At 40.6% G+C, this 18546-nt stretch overlaps 1 protein-coding gene across 1 annotated transcript in view; it reads left to right on the top strand.

Annotated features, from left to right (window-relative positions):
* Positions 1–2171: 2171 nt before the first annotated feature.
* Positions 2172–18546, top strand: part of SLC37A1 (solute carrier family 37 member 1) — a 55975-nt gene continuing 39600 nt past the window's right edge. Inside the window, exons 1-6 of the mRNA XM_074969507.1 lie at positions 2172–2636; positions 6731–6999; positions 8974–9055; positions 11708–11834; positions 16242–16320; positions 17158–17293. Coding sequence (XP_074825608.1) covers positions 6944–6999; positions 8974–9055; positions 11708–11834; positions 16242–16320; positions 17158–17293 — 480 coding nt within the window. The 5' untranslated portion in view covers positions 2172–2636; positions 6731–6943. The remainder of the gene's footprint in view (positions 2637–6730; positions 7000–8973; positions 9056–11707; positions 11835–16241; positions 16321–17157; positions 17294–18546) is intronic.

Genomic DNA, 18546 nt, shown 5'->3' with positions numbered 1-18546 from the left:
TGGGCAACTATGTACTGCCAGGGTTTGTGATAAAGTCACAATTTATCCCATACTGTATGACGTTTCTCTCTACTAGTTGTGCCAAAACTAAACATTTAACATGCAGAGTAGGCGTGTTTGTTTTTCTGAAATTGGTCCCAAGTTGCTGGATTACCTGTGAACCAGAAATGCTCTACTTTGATGATAAGATTGGTCATAATCAAGGACAATGCTTCAGCTTCCAAGGCAGGGACCAGTTTTTTCCCCACCTTGAATAGTTGTGAATGCCAACTATTCTGCTTGGAGGAGGAAGACAAGTGCTATTTCTAAAGTGGGAAAGTGAAGTACAGTATTTGTTTGGGCCTGTACTGGAATATTGTGGGCCTAGTCATAGAAAACAACTCTCTCCAATAGCTTTTGTAGTGGAGCTATTCCTTTAGATACCACAGAAAGGGCTGTATTTGGAAACTGAATTAAAAAATCTCTTTTTTAAGCTGTGTATATAATGACAATGGCCACTATTGTCAAATGTCAGAAAAAGCAAGCTGCACAATGGCTACCCAAGATCACAACTATCTAGTGTAATTTTACCAAGCTTCAATGTAATGCCAAGGACCTGATTCTGCAAACACCACGTTTAACTTTACTAGTTTAAATACTGCCATTGAAATGAATCGGCCTACCCATAGTAGTAAAGTAGAGCATGTATGTTTGCAGGATCAGGCATAAGTAAAAGCATGTTAGGAGCGAATGCTTTTGTTTAACTGTGAAAGCTGGGACAGGCAGTACAGGGGAGAAAATGAAATGAAGCATAACTTTCCAGTGAGAGCTGTGAGATGTTTTGTAAGCAGACTGCTGGAGCCAAGGATATTACATTATACAAAATAGAAGCTGTCTGTGCTGTAGAGGATAATTAAAGCTGCTACTTGATAACTGTTTACATTACTGAGTACTGAATAAACTAAACAGATTCTTAAAAACACAACTGAAATAAGGGTTTGTACAAATTAGAGAAGGGGGAATTAGATGAAGTCTGTCTTCCTGTAAATGTAGGACCTAGTTTCTTGACAAAGAGTCTGATCCTAAAAAGTCTCATACATGTTCATAGAATATCAGGGCTGGAAGGGACCTCAGGAGGTCATCTAGTCCAACCCCCTGCTCAAAGCAGAACCAATCCCCAATTTTTGCCCCATCCCTAAATGGCCCCCTCAAAGATTGAACTCAGGACCCTGGGTTTAGCAGGCCAATGCTCAAACCACCACGCTATCCCTCCCATCCATATTCATGCCTATGTTCTTTGGGTATGGTGAGCAGTGTTACCCACTCCCACAATTTTATCATAAGTCTAGCAATATTTACTATTTTTATTTAAGCCCTAGCGACAGGAATCAAGTATATACATAAGCAGTTCAGCTTTCATTTTTTTAAAAAAAGTAAATTTCTAGCCTTCCTGGTTATTGAGTAAAGTTTAAAAATGTGATGCAAATGCACAAACCAGATGGCAAATAAAACAAACCCCAAATCATTATTTTTAAGCCATTTTCATGAATCTGCCTCATAATTTTTGAACATTTGAGACTGGCAGTACTAGGAGAGTAGTCCTATCGAATTCAATGTGACTCCTCAGATTGCATAAAGTTAAGCACCTGCATGGGTTTTTGAAGGATTGGGGCCAATGACTGTACCACGTCTCAAACTGATGACATTTGATAAGTAGGCACTGTTCTGGAAATGTATCTTGTATTTTCAAAATCTCAAACAAATACAAAAGCATAACAAAAAAAAGCCTGAATGCACAAATTAAAAGTGTCAGGTTAAAACTCATGTTTATTTACAAAAAACAAAAAATCAAAAAACCAACCCTTACAAATAGTACCTTTTGTTGATTAAAACAAAAGTTTAGAAATATAACTAAGGTCCAGGCAGTCTCCACTCAGATGGGACTCATTTCTGGCGCAGAACCCGACTTTCCATCATTTTATATTTGGTTGCCTCTCCTAGCTTGTCCAATAAAAACACACCAATCGCTTTCACTCGTGTTTCTGGTCAGTTTCGCTTTCAGATTCCGCTGCACGTAGCACAAGGGTGCTGCAATTGCGTCTCGAACAAGGCGGGGGGACGTTTTGTCTGTTCCATGGAACTTGTGGGTTTTCATCGAGAGAGCATTTCGGGCGGGACGGTGCTTACACAACCTAAAATCTGTGCCCAAACTGGTGACCTGACAGCAATTATTTGTAACAACGGAAACACAGCTGTAATGGACGTTTTGGAATGAAATGCCTCAGGGTCCCCAGCACGCTGCACACGCGGGTTTTAAGTCCGAAGCGCTGCTGAGTGATACGCGGGGCAGGGTAGCTGTGTCTCCCGCGTCCTGTGGCTTCCCCTCTGGGCACTGAGCACACGGCGCCGCTTGCTTCTCCCCGCGTTGCACGTGGAGCTGCTTCCCCACCAGAGGTCCGAGCTGCTGGGAGGCGCGCCCGGCGAACAGGTTCTCCTCCAGCGCACGGAAAGCTGGGGCCGGCTGAGCATGAATGAAGCCAGAGGGAGCCACGCCTGCAACTCGGCTGAAGCAGGAAGTATCCAAGCAGCAAGGAAACCGCAGTCAGGGCTGCGCTGAGGCAGTGCACTGAAAGCTGATCTCCAGGCGCGATTTTCTGGTAAACTCTTGCACTAGGGTCGGTCTGTGCCTAAGCTGGGAACCGGGGGGGGGGGAAAGGGGGAAGTCTCGGGCTCTGGGAGGGGGTTAGCGGGGGGGGGGGGGAGTGCTGCTGGTTAGGGAGATGCACCTGCTGCCGCCGCCTGGGAATAATGATCTCCACCTATGCGTGACAGGGAGGGTGTGAGTGGCACGGGCCAAGGGAGGCAGAGTTACAGCTTTGTGCTAATTTTCCAAACAGAGAGGGGTCTTTATTTCTGGTTGCCCTCTTTTGCCGGCACCTGCATCTCCCCCTCCCCGTCTTACTTATTAACTCTACCCCTGCTTCGCTCCGTAAAGCCTTTTGAAGATGCACGGTTTGCGTGGAAGAGGCTGTACACAAGGTGATCCCAGTCCGGCACACTCTTGCATGAGTAGTTGCCCTGGCTTCAGTGAGACTAGACTGTTCGCACGGGTACGTTTTGTGGTAAGGGGACTCATCTGTAGGGGTGAAACCGAACGTCTTCCATCAGCTGACATCCTCATTTCCCCCAGGGACGGGGTTGAGGGTGTATCATCGTTCCTGCTTCCTTTTCCCAAGCTGACAGTCAGTTGAATGTCTGGACGTCTGGAAGTGCTTGAAATGTGATGGAAGCTAGTGGTGTGTTCAGAAATAAATTCTGTTGGTTGTTGTTGTTTTTTTCCTCATGTGGGTTGAAAGAGTGGTAAGAATCTACTAGCTGCAGGTCCCAGACAGGAAGTTTCCTCAGAGACATTACTGATAACCACAGTATGAGGTAAACTTATAGGCACCATGACAGGTTTCAGAGTAACAACCGGGTTAGTCTGTATTCGCAAAAAGAAAAGCAGGACTTGTGGCACCTTAGAGACTAACCAATTTATTTGAGCATAAGCTTTCGTGAGCTACAGCTCACTTCATCGGAGCTGTAGCTCACGAAAGCTTATGCTCAAATAAATTGGTTAGTCTCTAAGGTGCCACAAGTCCTCCTTTTCTTTTTGTTTATAGGCACCATTTATACAACAGATTGTTTTGCAAGAAACCTGTATTTGTCTTGAAAAGGGAAGGTAGTAATGGGGTGTGCGTGTGTTTATATAATTTAAGGCACAGTGTCCCGGACAAGCAACACTAAAGCAATGACGAAACTCTGCTCTAGGAGGTGTTGAATGTGAAACCTACATCCTGGAAAGTTTTCATAAAGACCAGGAAGTTCCACCACCTGTTAAAAAAGAGAAACTCAGATTCTCTCTTTCCTCTGTTGTCAAAATGCTCTAGGAGCAATCATTATGCAGCCAATAATGACTACTCATATTTAAATACCAGTGTTGATGATTCATCATGGTGACACTTTGGGAGACTGGGAAGTTGTCACCAATGCAACATTTCAGCTTTACTGGTCATCACAGACCAACACAAGCTATGTTGCTGTTCCTGAAGGTTTTGTTTTTTAGGTTTTTTGTTTGTTTTGAAATCCCTTATGAGTTAAAACAAAGCATCCTGGGTGCCAATATGCCTCATTTGTTTATTAAAAGAGTTTATAAACTAATGAAAATAGCAGTTTAGGGCTAGGTTTTGGACTTTGTGTTTGCTTCAGGGAGTGAAAACTACTTACATCTCTGCATGGTCTATTGGGACCTTGGGCCCAAGCATGCAGAGGTAAGTGGGTGCTGCATACCTGCTTACTCTATTTCTCCCAGAGTATGTGGGAGTGGGCAGAGCCTTCTCTCCAATCCCCCAATGCACTGGGCAGCACAGCTTAGGCCAGCTTTGAGGGTTATTGCAATTTGCTGCCAGCAGCAAATTACTATACTTTCACGGAGCAAGGAGGAAGCAGGGTGGGGAATTCTGCCTCAGGTGACTGTAATGCACAGTGCCTCTGGAGATGATGCAGTGTGTGCACATCCCTAGCTCAGTGCTTTGCCTAAAGGCACAATCTAGCCCTTAGAATGCAAGTACCATTTTGAAGTTAATTATAGCATGCCTTCCACACTGCTGTAATAGAATGAGGAGATGATAAAATATTAATTTATCCAAGGCCGGATTTAGGGGCAGGTGATCCAGGCGACTGCCTGGGGTGCTGGGCTTGGGAAGGCACCGGGCTTGCAGATTTACAGATCCTAGCATGCAAATTTATTGTCTTATATGACCGGGTTAAATCATTCATGCAAATCATGCATCAAAGTCATGAAATAGGCTACAAATGCAATAAAAAAATAAGGTATTCAGAAGTTTAACAAATGGAGCAGGGGGCACCCAAGACATTCCTTGCCTGGGGTGCCGTTTGGTCTAGGGTCAGCCCTGCATTCGTCTACCATGCTTGAGGTGCCCCTTTCCTGCCATTCAGTTGCTTCTTTTAGGTTAGAAAATTAGGTCCTTAGTGTTACTGAAAACAAAAGACTCGGAAACAAGTTAAAAGGTGGGTTTTTTTTCCTGATTTGTATATTTACACTTTAATAAAAAAAGAAAATGATTCATCAGTAAGTTACTTATATAGTTGCCATTGCCTTTGTAATGTACTACTGTCCCTTCCACAAATTAACTTAATATTAATACTTCATGCTGCCATAGAATGAATATAACTGTTGTTGCTATGGCTACATCTTTGTCACTCTTGTCACAAGAGTCACAGATTCTCATTTTCTTTCTTTTTTTTTTTAAACCACTTCAGACATCTGGTGAACTGTCGGGTGGCTGGATGGATGGGATGATAAACAGTTGACATGTTTTTCACTGAGAACTTAGGCTGAGCTCTGCTCATAAAAACAGAGTTTTGGGGCTTTCTGTGGGTGGTGGATAAGAAGGTGAAATCATTCCCCACAAACCAGTGTCAGGATGCTGTGCTGCACTTTCCATGCAGCTATTATTTCAGCCTTCTGCACCAGTTGTATGAGGCACAAATTTCTGCTGGAGCCCCGTTGTGGCCTTCGTACCAACTTATGTGGGACTAGTATGGAAATATATATAGGAGGGGTGTGGGCATTCCTGTGCGACTGTTTCAGCAGCAGAACCCTCTGTACAGGGTGTAAATTATGTGGTGGGAGGGGGCCTTGAGCAGGCTGTCCATAGCACGTGTGAATTTCACTCATGAAGAAAGGAAAAGTTAAACCAGGGTCAGCATGAGAAGCTAAGGGAGCAAGTGCACAGCAACAAGAAAAACATATGGCAAGCTAATGGTGAATTCATGGTAAGAGGTGTAATTATTCCAGAGGTGATGAGATTTCTCCATCCCAAAGGCATAAAAACAAAACATCTAAAATATAGGTAGAGTTAGGTTAGATTTAGAAAGGTCAGCTTTGATACAACCGTTACTGTGTTAAATACTGTCTGCTGTTGGAAGAGCAAAAGCACAGTTCTTATTTGTGCTAATACAGGAGAATAAAGATTAAAGGAATAAAGCTCACAAATCAATGCCTCTGGCTGCCATGTGACATCTAACAATCCTATCCTAAGACAAGTCCTAGTTATTAGCAATAGTGAGTACTTTAAAATAAGATTTTTCTTTAGCTTACGTTCTTTTGCTTGTCTAGGGAGGTCAGTCTCAATCTTATTACTTATCAGCCTCGGCCAAACATGCCAAGTAGCAGCATAACTAGTACACCATGCAATACCTGAAATGTGTGCCTTTTCCTATTAGAGAAGAGGGTCTACAGCAACTGTGTTGGGCCAGGAATTGGTAAGTTCCCTATGGCATCAGAAATTTGAGTGCTTTTGGTGTTTTAGAATACATCTTTTCCTGGTAGGGAATTGCCCACTTGCAGTCTCTTGGGACCAGAAGCAAAATCCAATGAAATCAATGGGTTCTATCCATTGACTTCCGTGGCCTTTAGATCACGTCCTCAATGAAGTCTTTTATCTGTACTGTCGTCTTAAAGAAAAATGTATTTAGGCTTGGTACCAACAAGTAAGAAAGGCAGCCTTTACAAATTTGTAATTTTTAAGTGGTTTAAGCTATTTCTCCAAATTTTTGATGTCTATAAAGTTGCAGTAGTATATTTACATTACTGAAAGAGGGAACCACTGATTAAAACTATAATTAAAATGCTAACTTTTCAACATTCTTTTGGTGTTGTTTTTTAAAAAAACAAACAAAAAAACAGTTGAGTGAAGAGCTGACCATTCAAGGTGACAGAAAATATCAAAGAGGAGACCTAAAAGGAGATCTGCTTAGTGTGACATCTCTTCAGAACCATTCTGAAAAGTGCAAGTACATGACATTCAGAGCATCTTTGATAAAAATCCTGAATCCAGGACAATCCTTTTCTAAATATAGCATTTTGTCACCTAAAACCCAGATCCTGGCAGTGAAGTAAATGGCTCAACTTCCCCCTGGAGTTCGCTTCATCGTTTTATTTACAAGCGATCAGTGGTAAGTTTTCAAGTATATCTTACAGACATCGCTCTCGGACAGTATCAGATGTTTTCTGTGAAAGATTGTTCCATTGACTCAGTCTCTCTAACTTTTTATTTCTTGGAATATAAAACAAGTCTTTGGTAAGGAAATGTTGATTTAATTGCATAATGAAGAGCATTGCTAAAGATTTTTGAATCAGGAGATTTGACGCTAATACAGAGTGATCTGGGGGGCTGGAATACGTTTCCATCACCATTAATTTTGTAAGCTAGAGAATAAACACGTCTCCTGTTCTACTTCACATATTATGTGCTTGGGGAGGTGAATCACAGCCTTTTATTTTGAGTTGCTTGGTTTATCTCTGTGGAAAAAAATCAATCTGTTTATCCTGGACCCAGATCGTCTTTCTTCTCCTAGGTCATATCATCATTTTATTTGTAACAGTGCCTAGCACAATAGGACCTTGATCTTGGTTGGTGCTACTATAAAATAAGTAACTATATTTGTCTGTTCTTGGAAACTAAAATCTGGAAGTCTTTTGACAACTTTTTAATTCTGTTTTGGTCTTGTCAGCTCTTTTCATGCTTTCAAGAGGGAGAGAGATAATTTGCCACTCTTATCTTGAAATCACTTATTTACTGTAACAAAGGAAAGAAATCAGTACTTCCCATTTGATCGATTTTTATCATACGCTTCATCTAACAGAGCTGCAAGGCAAGAGTCATTGCAGTTTTATTGTTTATTAAATGAAATCTTCAGCAATGGGCATAACATTGAACACCCAATGTAAGTTATGATACCAAAACCCAGATGGTGCGTTTGGGAAGCCTTACTTGCGGAGTCTTCTGTGCCGGTTCTACAAGCTAAGCAGGGCTAAACATTGTCAATTCTTGGATAAGAGACCTCCAAGAAAATCCAGGAAATTGCTTGTGCTGGAGGATGTGTTAGCAATTCAGTAACTTGTATGTCTGCCTCTCAGTCAGTACTTGACCGATGCCTTAGAATAGCATTAGGGTCTACTGTATTTCTGGAGATACCATCCATTAGACAACACCCAAAACTGAAGTCCTGCCCCCTTGTGGTCACTTAGGATCCTGTGGTGGTTTTTGCAGCAGGAGGCATGTTGGCCATGTGTTTTGGCACATTACCAAGTATATGGCTTTTACAGAGTGTTGTGGCTACTTACACATCTATTGGAGATTTAAATTGATACATTATATTTGTTCATGCTTTTGCTTATATATGCAGACAGACAACTGGATTTTATGTAGGATGCTGAGCTGAAGACATACAGCATGTAGCATTGTATAATCTATCAGACCATATACTTAACAGGTATTGGTAAGCAAAGTTGGAAGAGAATCTACTAAAGTACAACAAATCTTTCAAACTATTCTTCTCCATTTAAAAAAATGCACTAATGGTTATAAAGTGGATGTGAATGAAACCATCAGTGTAAAGGCAAGCATTCTCAAACTTTTTTTTTCTAGGATGGCTCACCTCTCATTGTCATAGGAACACACCTATCACATTTCCAATCAGATCACATCCCTTTGGCAACTACAATTGCTTACGTGGAAAAGCAATAATAGGAAAATAAATAACATTGTTTATTTTTCTTTTGTTTCTCTTTTAATATGCATTAGCAACTGGAAAGAGAGAAGAGCCAGCACCATGTGCTCTGTCCCACACACTCTCATTTGTGAATCTCGGGGGGTAAAGGTGTCACAGGTGCAAAAATGATGTTTTGCTCTGATGCTGGCTTAAATATAGAAACTATTGAAATTGCTCAAATTTATACCCCAATACACAGTAGTTAGAGTTAATTTAGAGTCTCTTTAGCTTGAAGGGTTTATGATGTGAAGTGGAAAAAAATGTGAAGAATACTTCAAAATATTTTGTTTTACGTAAGATGGTGGTAAATATAAATCTAGTGAATGAAATCACTTAGAAATATTAAAATAAATACTGATTTTTCTTTTGTTACAGGTGCAGGGCCTTCATTTTTGTTCTTACCTTTTTGCTATATGCTAGTTTCCACTTGTCAAGGAAACCTATTAGTATAGTTAAGGTAAGCAACAATGAATCATTTTGTTTAAATAGCCTCCTAATTTTGTCAAACAGGGAAGTATACTTTTGTGTGTGGTTTGTTTTTTTTTTTTTTCAAAGACAGTGTTAAAGTTTAACCCACAATGCTGTGAAAACAAGTGCCGATAATTACAGTTGTCGTAACACAGTCCCATGCTATACATTTTTGGTGAGACCACACCTAGAATACTGCACATATTTCTGGTTTTAGGCCCTCACGTGAGTTAAGCTAAGTACATGTGTAAGTGTTTGCAGGATCAAGGCTTGAAATCTTAGAAGAGTTGCTCAGAGCTGAGGAATCAGTCGAGACTAAGTAAACTGTGTGGATTAGATCTTCAAGACGATTTTGGTTCTTGTGCAGTACCATGCATGAGCTAGTGCAGTGATGTCAGAAGAATATAATCTGTTTCATTTTAACTTTAGACTTTTAGCACAGATTGGCCGTACATTAACCTGAAGTTATTTCTCATGTATATTTTTAACTTTATTGCTTAATAGCCTGTTCATATTAAAGCCTTGCTCCATACAGTAAATAAATAGCATTGGACTTGTTATCAGAATGCAAATTGCTTAGATATGGTTTCATTGTTTACATTTCAAATTGTCAAGTGTTTCATTAACCTTTTGATTTCATTCTCTCTAAGAACCTATTTACCCAAGGGGTAAAACTGACTTTAGTATTGTTTCCCTGATCTCTATAGACTGGGATCGTCCATATGAAAACCATGTTATCTTACTTAAGATTATATGTGGTTAGGGTTATAAAATAGTATTTTTTTAAGAGAGTATAGTTCTCAAGTGTGAAATTCCCATCCATACTACTCCGGAAATCAGTGTTAGATCTTCCTGTTGATAGCTTGGCCTTAAGCAGAGTAAGCAGTTACTTGATCTAATTAAAAACTAATAAACTAAATCCCTTCCTCCCTGTATCTCCTTTGAAGTTTCCTGCAGCTTGATGTGTCAAACTATATTTTCTATTTTTATTTTTAGACTTGGTGGTGATTTTTTTCCTCCCCTTTTTTTAATACTGATCCTTCCGAAGTCTGTTTCTGCAGTGTCCATATATTTTCCTTTTGGGCGTAATGATACGCTAACTCATGGGCTCCACTCCTGCAAAGTGATCTGTACGCGCAGATTCCTACATGTCTATGGGGTCCTGGTTATGTCAATGGGACTCTTCACACACCTAGAAGTCTGCTCATGCACATCAGCTAGCAGCATTGATATGTGCAAGTAGTTGTGTGCTTGGGGATGAGGAGAAATGTTTAAGATACAAACTGAAAAATAAAATTAAAAAAATGTGTTGAAGGAAAGGGCATTGCAATGTTCTCCTATGACATAAGGACAAATTCTGCCCTTATTCACAGCAGTGTAAATCCAGAGTAACTTCACTGAAATTAATAGAGCTATTCCAAATTTACACCTGAGTGGCTGAGAACATCACTTGCATAGGAGCATTTTTAGAAAAATATACCATTACCCCTTTATATATTGGAACATTGTGAACAGATCACTTCTCCTTGTGGGGAAGGTATTCTGCTTCTGTTTGATATGTATGGTATCATCTACCCCCGAAGTATGCTTGTTGACTTCTGTGGGAGCTGCTGGGCGAACTGGGCCATTTCCCCAGCATGTTCCGTAGTGTGCTGTTGGAGATGCCATCATTCCCATGAAATCTAAAATCCAAGTCCTTGCCTATTTCTGATCATCAGAGTTCCCATAGCACTTGTAGTGAGAATAGGGGTGTTGAACTCTGCTGTGTCAATCCTGGTAACTACATTTTGCCTACCTAAATTTCCCTTGCAGTTTCAATAGGGTGTGTTTTTTCTCTTCTATCCCTGTCCTAAATTTGGCTGTGCTGCATTATATGGGATGAAATACAGTATATTGCCACTGGTGCTGCAAAGATTGACACACATGCTTAACGTTGTGCATGCTGACTTTAATAGGACTATTCACGGTACTTAAAGTTAAGCAGGTACATAATTGTTTGCAAGACTGGGACTGTAGTTTTTGTCAATTTTGGAGCCCAGTCTTGAGTCCTGCTCCCAGCGAAGCCAATGGCAAAACTTCCATTGACTTCTAATAGGTGTAGGATTGTGTTACTCCAATCTTATACCAGTGTAACTCCCAGCCAAACTTTTTAGGGATCCTTTAGCGTTCACAGTGACACAAAACTGCAGCGTAACAGTGGTTCATCAGGCCTAGTGTTTGTAAAGTGTTTGGGAATCTCTCAGTATGAAAAGCACTGTCACTATAACATGTGGTGAAGGGTATTTCACATATAGGGACTGATCCAAAGTCATTACAATGGATATTAGAGAGATGAGATGGGTGAGATAATACCTTTCATTGGACCAACCTGAAGAGCTGTGTGTGGCTCTAAAGCTTGTCTCACCAACAGAAGTTGGTTCAGTAAAAAATGTTACCTCACCCACCTTGTCTTTCTAGTATCGTGGCACCAACACAGCTATAACAGCACTGCAAATTAAAAAGGATAGACATACCATTGACTTAAATGGGCTTTGGTTTGGGCCCATAAATAGCTAGATTTGTTAAATTTGCTTCTCTATTGTGTATAGCAGGATTCTGTATTGAGTGAATTTTATATTGTCAGATTCTCTTTCTACATTAGGGAGAACTACATAAGCACTGTGCTCTTTCAAATGAAGTTGAACTCAGCTCCTACAAAGAATATGCCATCCAGATTCAGCCTGCTAAAAAATTTTCTAATGAGTCTCAGTGTGGTTGGGAGCCATTTGGTGAGTTCATTTGCATGCTAATTTTGTAATAATGATATTTATACAATTGTTGTACCTTGTTACTTATCACAGGGATTCTTCCCATGGAAAAACGGGTAGGAGGTGCATGTTTTGTTTTTAATTTAACCTGGCTAATATGTCGTGAGTGTCCCAAATGAAATGAAGCTTTAAATGGCAAGTCTCTTACAATAACTTCTTTTCCAAATAAATTATGAGTTCAGCTGCTGAAATCTAAACTATTAGAGCTGGTCTTAAACTTTTGATGGAACAAATTTCAGTTAGAAAATGCAAAATTGTCAAATCTAAATGTTTCATGGGAATGTGGTGATTCCATATATGTTTGTTATGGAAATGTGCCAAAACTGATCATTTTGACTTTCTCACTTCATTTCATTTTAACATTTACATTTTATGTGGTCCTGATACTATTGAAACGAAACAATTCAATGCTTCCAGAATTTCCAGTCAGTGGAAAAAATCAATGTTTCCAATTTGGAACAAAAACAAATTTTGAAATGTCAGAATTTCCCATGGAATTCTAACCAGCTCTATAAACTATTCATTGGTACCAGGCACGTTCCAGAAATGCTGGCACCTTCAAAACAAAGAAAATATGCTCATGTAGAAAATTTAAATTGTAATTAAAAGGCTATGTTTTGCTTATTTGCAAGTTAATACCATAATAATTTGAATATAATAATTGAGATTTTGAATAAGTGCTTGACATCTCATGTTCAGCATCTGATCATAAACAGGGAATGTCAGTAGAACAGAAGATCCTAGTAACTTGATAGCCCCCTAGCAAAGGAGAAACTGTTCAATTATTACTAACTAAGGCTGTGATCCTGCACCCTAAGCTATGTGTCGGTAGACCCCTGTGTTACCAAGTGGCCTGGTAACCCACTGTACATTTGTAGCTCTGGGACTCTAGGGCATACTGCTGAGCACATACCTCTTCTCTGACACCCTTCCTTAGGAAGTGGGGTGCTGCCATCTAGCCATCTTAGACCCTGAAAACCAGTGTTTGAGACCCTACTCACCGGTCTCCCCATCCCCCATTGCTTACACACACTCAGAGTTCCACCTAGCCCATGAGCACTCTGGGGTTCCTAGTTTAACCTTTTTGGGGACAATGTGGCAGTTAAGGAAGGAGCACAGTTCACCAGAAGAATTTCTTAACCACAGTGACTTTACTGATAAAGCACTACAGAGCTTTGCAAATGACAGTCCTGAAATGCACTCTCGTCTAGTCTGTGCTCACTCCTTCTTTTGAGTCAATGGTTCATCAGCATTTCAGTCTGAGCAGAGTTCTCCTTTAAATTCTCCTTACACGGCTCTTAAATAGGGCCTCTGCTTGTGTGCCATGTGTCACAGTTTCAGGGAAACTGTACCTGCATATTCTCCCTTTGATCTTGCAACCACCTGCAGGCTAGTTGGGGACCATATTGTATGAAGTTTAAGAATGGTTTATGTATCACTGTGGGCCAGGGAGTGTATGCAAAGCTCCCCAGAGGGTGGCACTTCTCTGGAGGTGTTTACAGCCTGAGTGATTTGCCTCCATCACCCTCCTACTGCTTTTAGTTCCTGGAGGAGCCGGTGGTAACTCTTCCCTACTGGAGTTGCCTACAATCCCTGGCCTAGCGTGATATAAAAACCATTCATAAAATTACTACAGTAGGGTCCTCAACTATACTGGATGAGGTTGCAACATCTGTCACACCACGTACTCAAACTGAGGGCTGGTCCACGCTAGAGAATTAGATTGACCTAGCTACATCACTATGTGAAAAATCCATACCTCTGAGCGACATGGTTAAGCTGGCCTACGTCCCCATGTAGATAGCGCTAGGCCAATGGAAGAATTCTTCTGTTGACCTAGCTACCATCTCTTGGGGAGGTAGATTTACTACAGTGATGGGAGAACCCCTTCAATCGTTGTAGTAAGTGTCTGCACAGAAAAGCTACAGCTGCAGTAGTGTTGTAAATGCAGACCTAGGCTGAGAATCTCCCGATCCACCAGGCATACTTTCCACCACCAGCCCCACACACACACACCGTGGCCGTCCCCTGTGTAGAAAGGGATGGTCCCCATTCTTCCATGGGATGATCCAGCAGTTGAGAATCATTCAAAGTTGATAGCCCTGGATTGCTGTCAGTGTGATGATCCTTCAGTGAAATGTCAAACACCTTTCCAGGGCTGGGTAGCTGTTGGAAATGTAGTACAAATGTCTGTTCCTGGACAGGTTTCAGAGTAGCAGCCGTGTTAGTCTGTATTCGCAAAAAGAAAAGGAGGACTTGTGGCACCTTAGAGACTAACCAATTTATTTGAGCATAAGCTTTCGTGAGCTACAGCTCACGATAGCTTATGCTCAAATAAATTCTAAGGTGCCACAAGTCCTCCTTTTCTTGTTCCTGGACAGAGTGCAGACTACTGTTCCACACATGGTACAAACCAGAATTCATAATGAGATCCAGACATGTCTTATTCTGTCACGCTCTGTGTCTGGGTGAAGCTCCATTGAAGGGCTCTGTGTGGGTGTAGGGTCTGCACACATGGAGGTCAGTGCATGATTGGGGCCTAAGGGTGTCTGTGTAACTTTGATAGACTAGGTCCTGAGGGGGTAAAAACACCTTAAACTTTTTTCCTTTCAGAAGCCACTGATTAAAAGTTTCTGTTGAGTACAGTGAAAAGAAAAGGAGTACTTGTGGCTCCACTGTAGCTCACGAAAGCTTATGCTCAAATAAATTGGTCAGTCTCTAAGGTGCCACAAGTCCTCCTTTTCATTTTGCGAATACAGACTAACACGGCTGCTACTCTGAAACCTGTTGAGTACAGTGTTATATTCAACAGGTTTCTACAAATAATTAATTTAAAAGCTGAAAATTGGGGGAAATTACGTGATCTTGAACACCAATGTTGTTTTCATGACCTTTTTGGCTTGTGTTTCTTTATGAAGTCAGTCTGTAGCCATGACTAATTTGAGGCCCAAGGAGTGCTCAAAATTGGGAGGAAAAAGCAGGAACTCTGACGAGTCCTAATTTTTCAAACAGCTGCCTCCTCTTGTGCATGATCACCTGTGACCCCTATTTAGCAAAATCTGTGCATTTGCCAACTTTAAACCTATGAATTGTCCTGTTGAAATTGGTGGAGCTCCTCAGATGCTTGAAGTTTGGCATGCGTTTTAGTCCCTTGCTGAACCAAGCCTGTGTGCAGTTCATAGACTTTGTGCATAAATCCAACACCGGTTTTTTAGCTGAAAATTTTCAATCAGTAGTCATTCTCCCATCACTGGTCGAGCAACAACGAACATTTTTATTACCATGTGTCTAACCTTACTCCTTTTCATCCAATATGTCAAAATAATGGCCCTGATCCTGAGATTTGTATCTGCATGGGTGGCCTCTTGGCACACAGAGAGCCCCATTGACTCTAGTGGGCTCATAAGAATGGCCATACTGGGTCAGACCAATGGTCCATCTAGCCCAGTAGCCTGAATTTTGACTGGGGCCAATGCCAGATGCTTCAGAGGGAATGAACAGAACGATTATTGAGTGATACATCCCCTGTAATCCAGTTCCAGCTTCTGGCAGTCAGCGGTTTAGGGACATATGGGCTGCAAGGGCCCACACACGCAGGTCTGATTACAGGATCAGAGATAACATTGTAAAGGAGGGGGGAAATTGCAGAAATATTTATTTGCTAGCATTAAAGGACAAAGCACAACATCCTTCTAATTTTTTTTTAAAGTAGTTAGTCTTTTTAAAAATCCATCTGGCAATCTGTTTCCGCCATCTTTGCAATTAGGACCTGACATATTTGAAAAGTATATTTTCCTTTTAGGGAATATTAATTTTTTTTTTTTTAGACTTTTGTGAACTTTGTTTTCTTAGAAGCTTGAAAATACAATATAGTTTGCTAATAAATTTGTTTCAGAGTAACAGCCGTGTTAGTCTGTATTCGTAAAAAGAAAAAAGAAAAGGAGTACTTGTGGCACCTTAGAGACTAACCAGTTTATTTGAGCATGAGCTTTCGTGAGCTACAGCTCACTTCATCAGATGCATAGACAATAAATTTGTGTTTTCCGTTTCCAAATGTTGTTTTTTATATGAATTGGGTAAGGGGAGATTAAGAATGCTTCGAACAATATTTTTCTAATATGTAGTAGATGAAAACAGAAAATATAGTATTATTTGGTTAAGTAGAATGCAAAGTGTCAAGAAACTGGCATTTTCCTTTTTTTTTTTTTTTCCTGCTAGAAAATTCACTTAAAACTAAAAATGCCTATTCGGGGGTGGGGATCTTGTTTTTTAAAGATTTCCAAGACCTGTACATGAAATATATAGTAAGGGTTTGAAAGCGATTTGATAAACTTATTCCACTGATTTGTTTTGAAAATGTATTCTTAGACAAGAACAATTACAAGCAATTACTGGGAGCCCTGGATTACTCATTTCTGTGTGCTTATGCAGTTGGAATGTATTTGAGGTAATTCCTTTAGACTTTTTTTCATACTTCTTGAATTATTGATTCAGAAGGCTGTACTGCTTCTAATCTGTTATCATTCCCTTTTGGGAAGCTTCTGATGAATGATCACTGAAGAAGGATTGTCTCACACATGTCAAGCCCTGAGTTAGTCACTGTGGAAAAACGTGCCTAACCTGAAACCCTTATATAAATTCATAGGAAAGATTCTTACTCCCTTGAACAGAAGTGTATCACAGGGGACAGTCTAGCCCATATACATCAATGAATATGTCTAAATAGCAGCTGGGTGGTTTAATTCCCAGATCTGGTAGACATACACACTCAAGCTATCATGATTAAAAACAGCAGTGTATCTGTGGTGGTATGGGTGATGGCATATGTTAGCCACCTGAGTACATGCTAGGATCTTGGATAGGATTGTATTCTGGCAGCCAGCCCAAGATACAGCCTGCACTGCCATGGCTGTGCTTCTGTTTTTAGTGGATTAGCTCAAACAGGGCTAGCACATGTATATCTGCATGAGCTGGGAATTACACCTCCCCGCTGCTGTGCAGATACACCCGACACGAAGAATCACGTGGAAAGTAATTCCCATTATGCCCACAGTAGAACCATTCAATTTATGATTCCAATATCAGCACTTGTTATGTAATGAACCAAATATTTATTATTTAATTGCTCAATCTTTAGTTACAATTTCTGTTGAAACTTGGAGGGGGAAACCCTAATAGATCCAGAATTTAAACATACTCTTTATGCGCTATGAAAGTTTGGTGTATGAAATGTTTCATATTTCTTTTAAATGCTTTTTTTTTCTTTACCCCTGTACATTCTCAGTGGTATAATAGGAGAGCGACTGCCTATCCGGTATTACCTAACAGCTGGAATGCTTGCCAGTGGACTCTTCACTGCAATGTTTGGGTTGGGCTATTTCTGTAATATACATAACCTGTGGTTCTACATGATAGCTCAGGTAAGCATACTGTTTGTTTCCCTAGGTTCGTTGGCTTTCCACATTTATTTATTTTTGTTTTCAGATGTGAGTAGCATTTAGTGGTTACATGGCTAGGTACAAGACTGAATTACATTCAAACTAGAATGGAATACAAGAGAGTGCTTGCCATAGCATCTCAAGAAATACATAGCTTTAAAAATAAAGACACGTTTTAAATGAAATTTAAAAAAAAAAAAATGAACTGTTTAAAATCCCAGATCATTAACATGTGTAAACCTAAAAGTGAGAAATAATATACCTTTTGAGAACAAATGCATTTACTTTTACCTGTCTGCTAAGACCTGAGTGTAGGATACTGTCTTTCTCTGAGCAGTTTCCTGCACTGGTGAAAAGTGTTCAAGATATCGCCAGCTGTTGCAACAGAAACCCATGGAGTGGAATTCTCAGAAATCCTGTGGGTCTGATCCAAAGCCCATTGAAATCAATGGAAAGACTTTGCATTGACATCAATGGACTTTAGATGAGGCCTTAAGTGAAAGGCAATGGGCTTGTGCTCCTAAATCATTTAGGGTATGCTTACACTTCAAGCGGGAGATGTAATTGTCAGCTCAAGGAGACATACCCATGCTAGCTTGATGAGAGCTAGCATGCTAAAAATTAACTGTAACGGTGGCAGGGCAAGTTTTAAAAGAGGCTAGCTGCCCTGAAGTAGGTACCAGTCTGAGACCAAAGACACGAACTCAAGGCAGTTAGCCCCTCCCACCACTCTCACTACCACTGCTACACTTAGAGTACATAGTTGTGGTCTCCGACACATACGTAATCGGGGTGTCTTGCTGCTCCCGCTGCTTGAGCTGCAACAGGTACTGTTTATTTTTAGCATGCTAGCTTGGTTAGCTTGATCAGAGCTAGCCTGGCTATGTCTCCTTGAGCTGGGAATTATGCCTCCAGCTTGAAGTGCAGGTATACCCCTAGATGCTTTTGGAAATCCCACCCAGAGTCATTAACGCTGTGTTTGATAGGTAAAGTACAACAGTTTGCCTGACTACATTTTATTTTGTTTTTTAAAATGTATATTGTAAATGTGAACTATTATGTTATCCTCATGGGATTAGTAATTTGGGATTTTAGGATGGAATCTTCAAGGGAGCCTAAGAGAGTAAGGTGCCCCATTGATGGGAGTCGGGTACCTAACTCCCTTAGTAGCCCTCGAAAATCCCAGCCTTAAACAGGTTATTAAAGAACTTCATACCTCAGTCTGAATTTAGTAT

This window comes from Natator depressus, chromosome 1 (assembly GCF_965152275.1).
Source record: "Natator depressus isolate rNatDep1 chromosome 1, rNatDep2.hap1, whole genome shotgun sequence".
Classification (NCBI taxonomy): Eukaryota; Metazoa; Chordata; order Testudines; family Cheloniidae; genus Natator; species Natator depressus.
The sequence above is the reverse complement of the archived record's forward strand: the minus strand, read 5'-3'. Positions and strand labels throughout refer to the sequence as shown.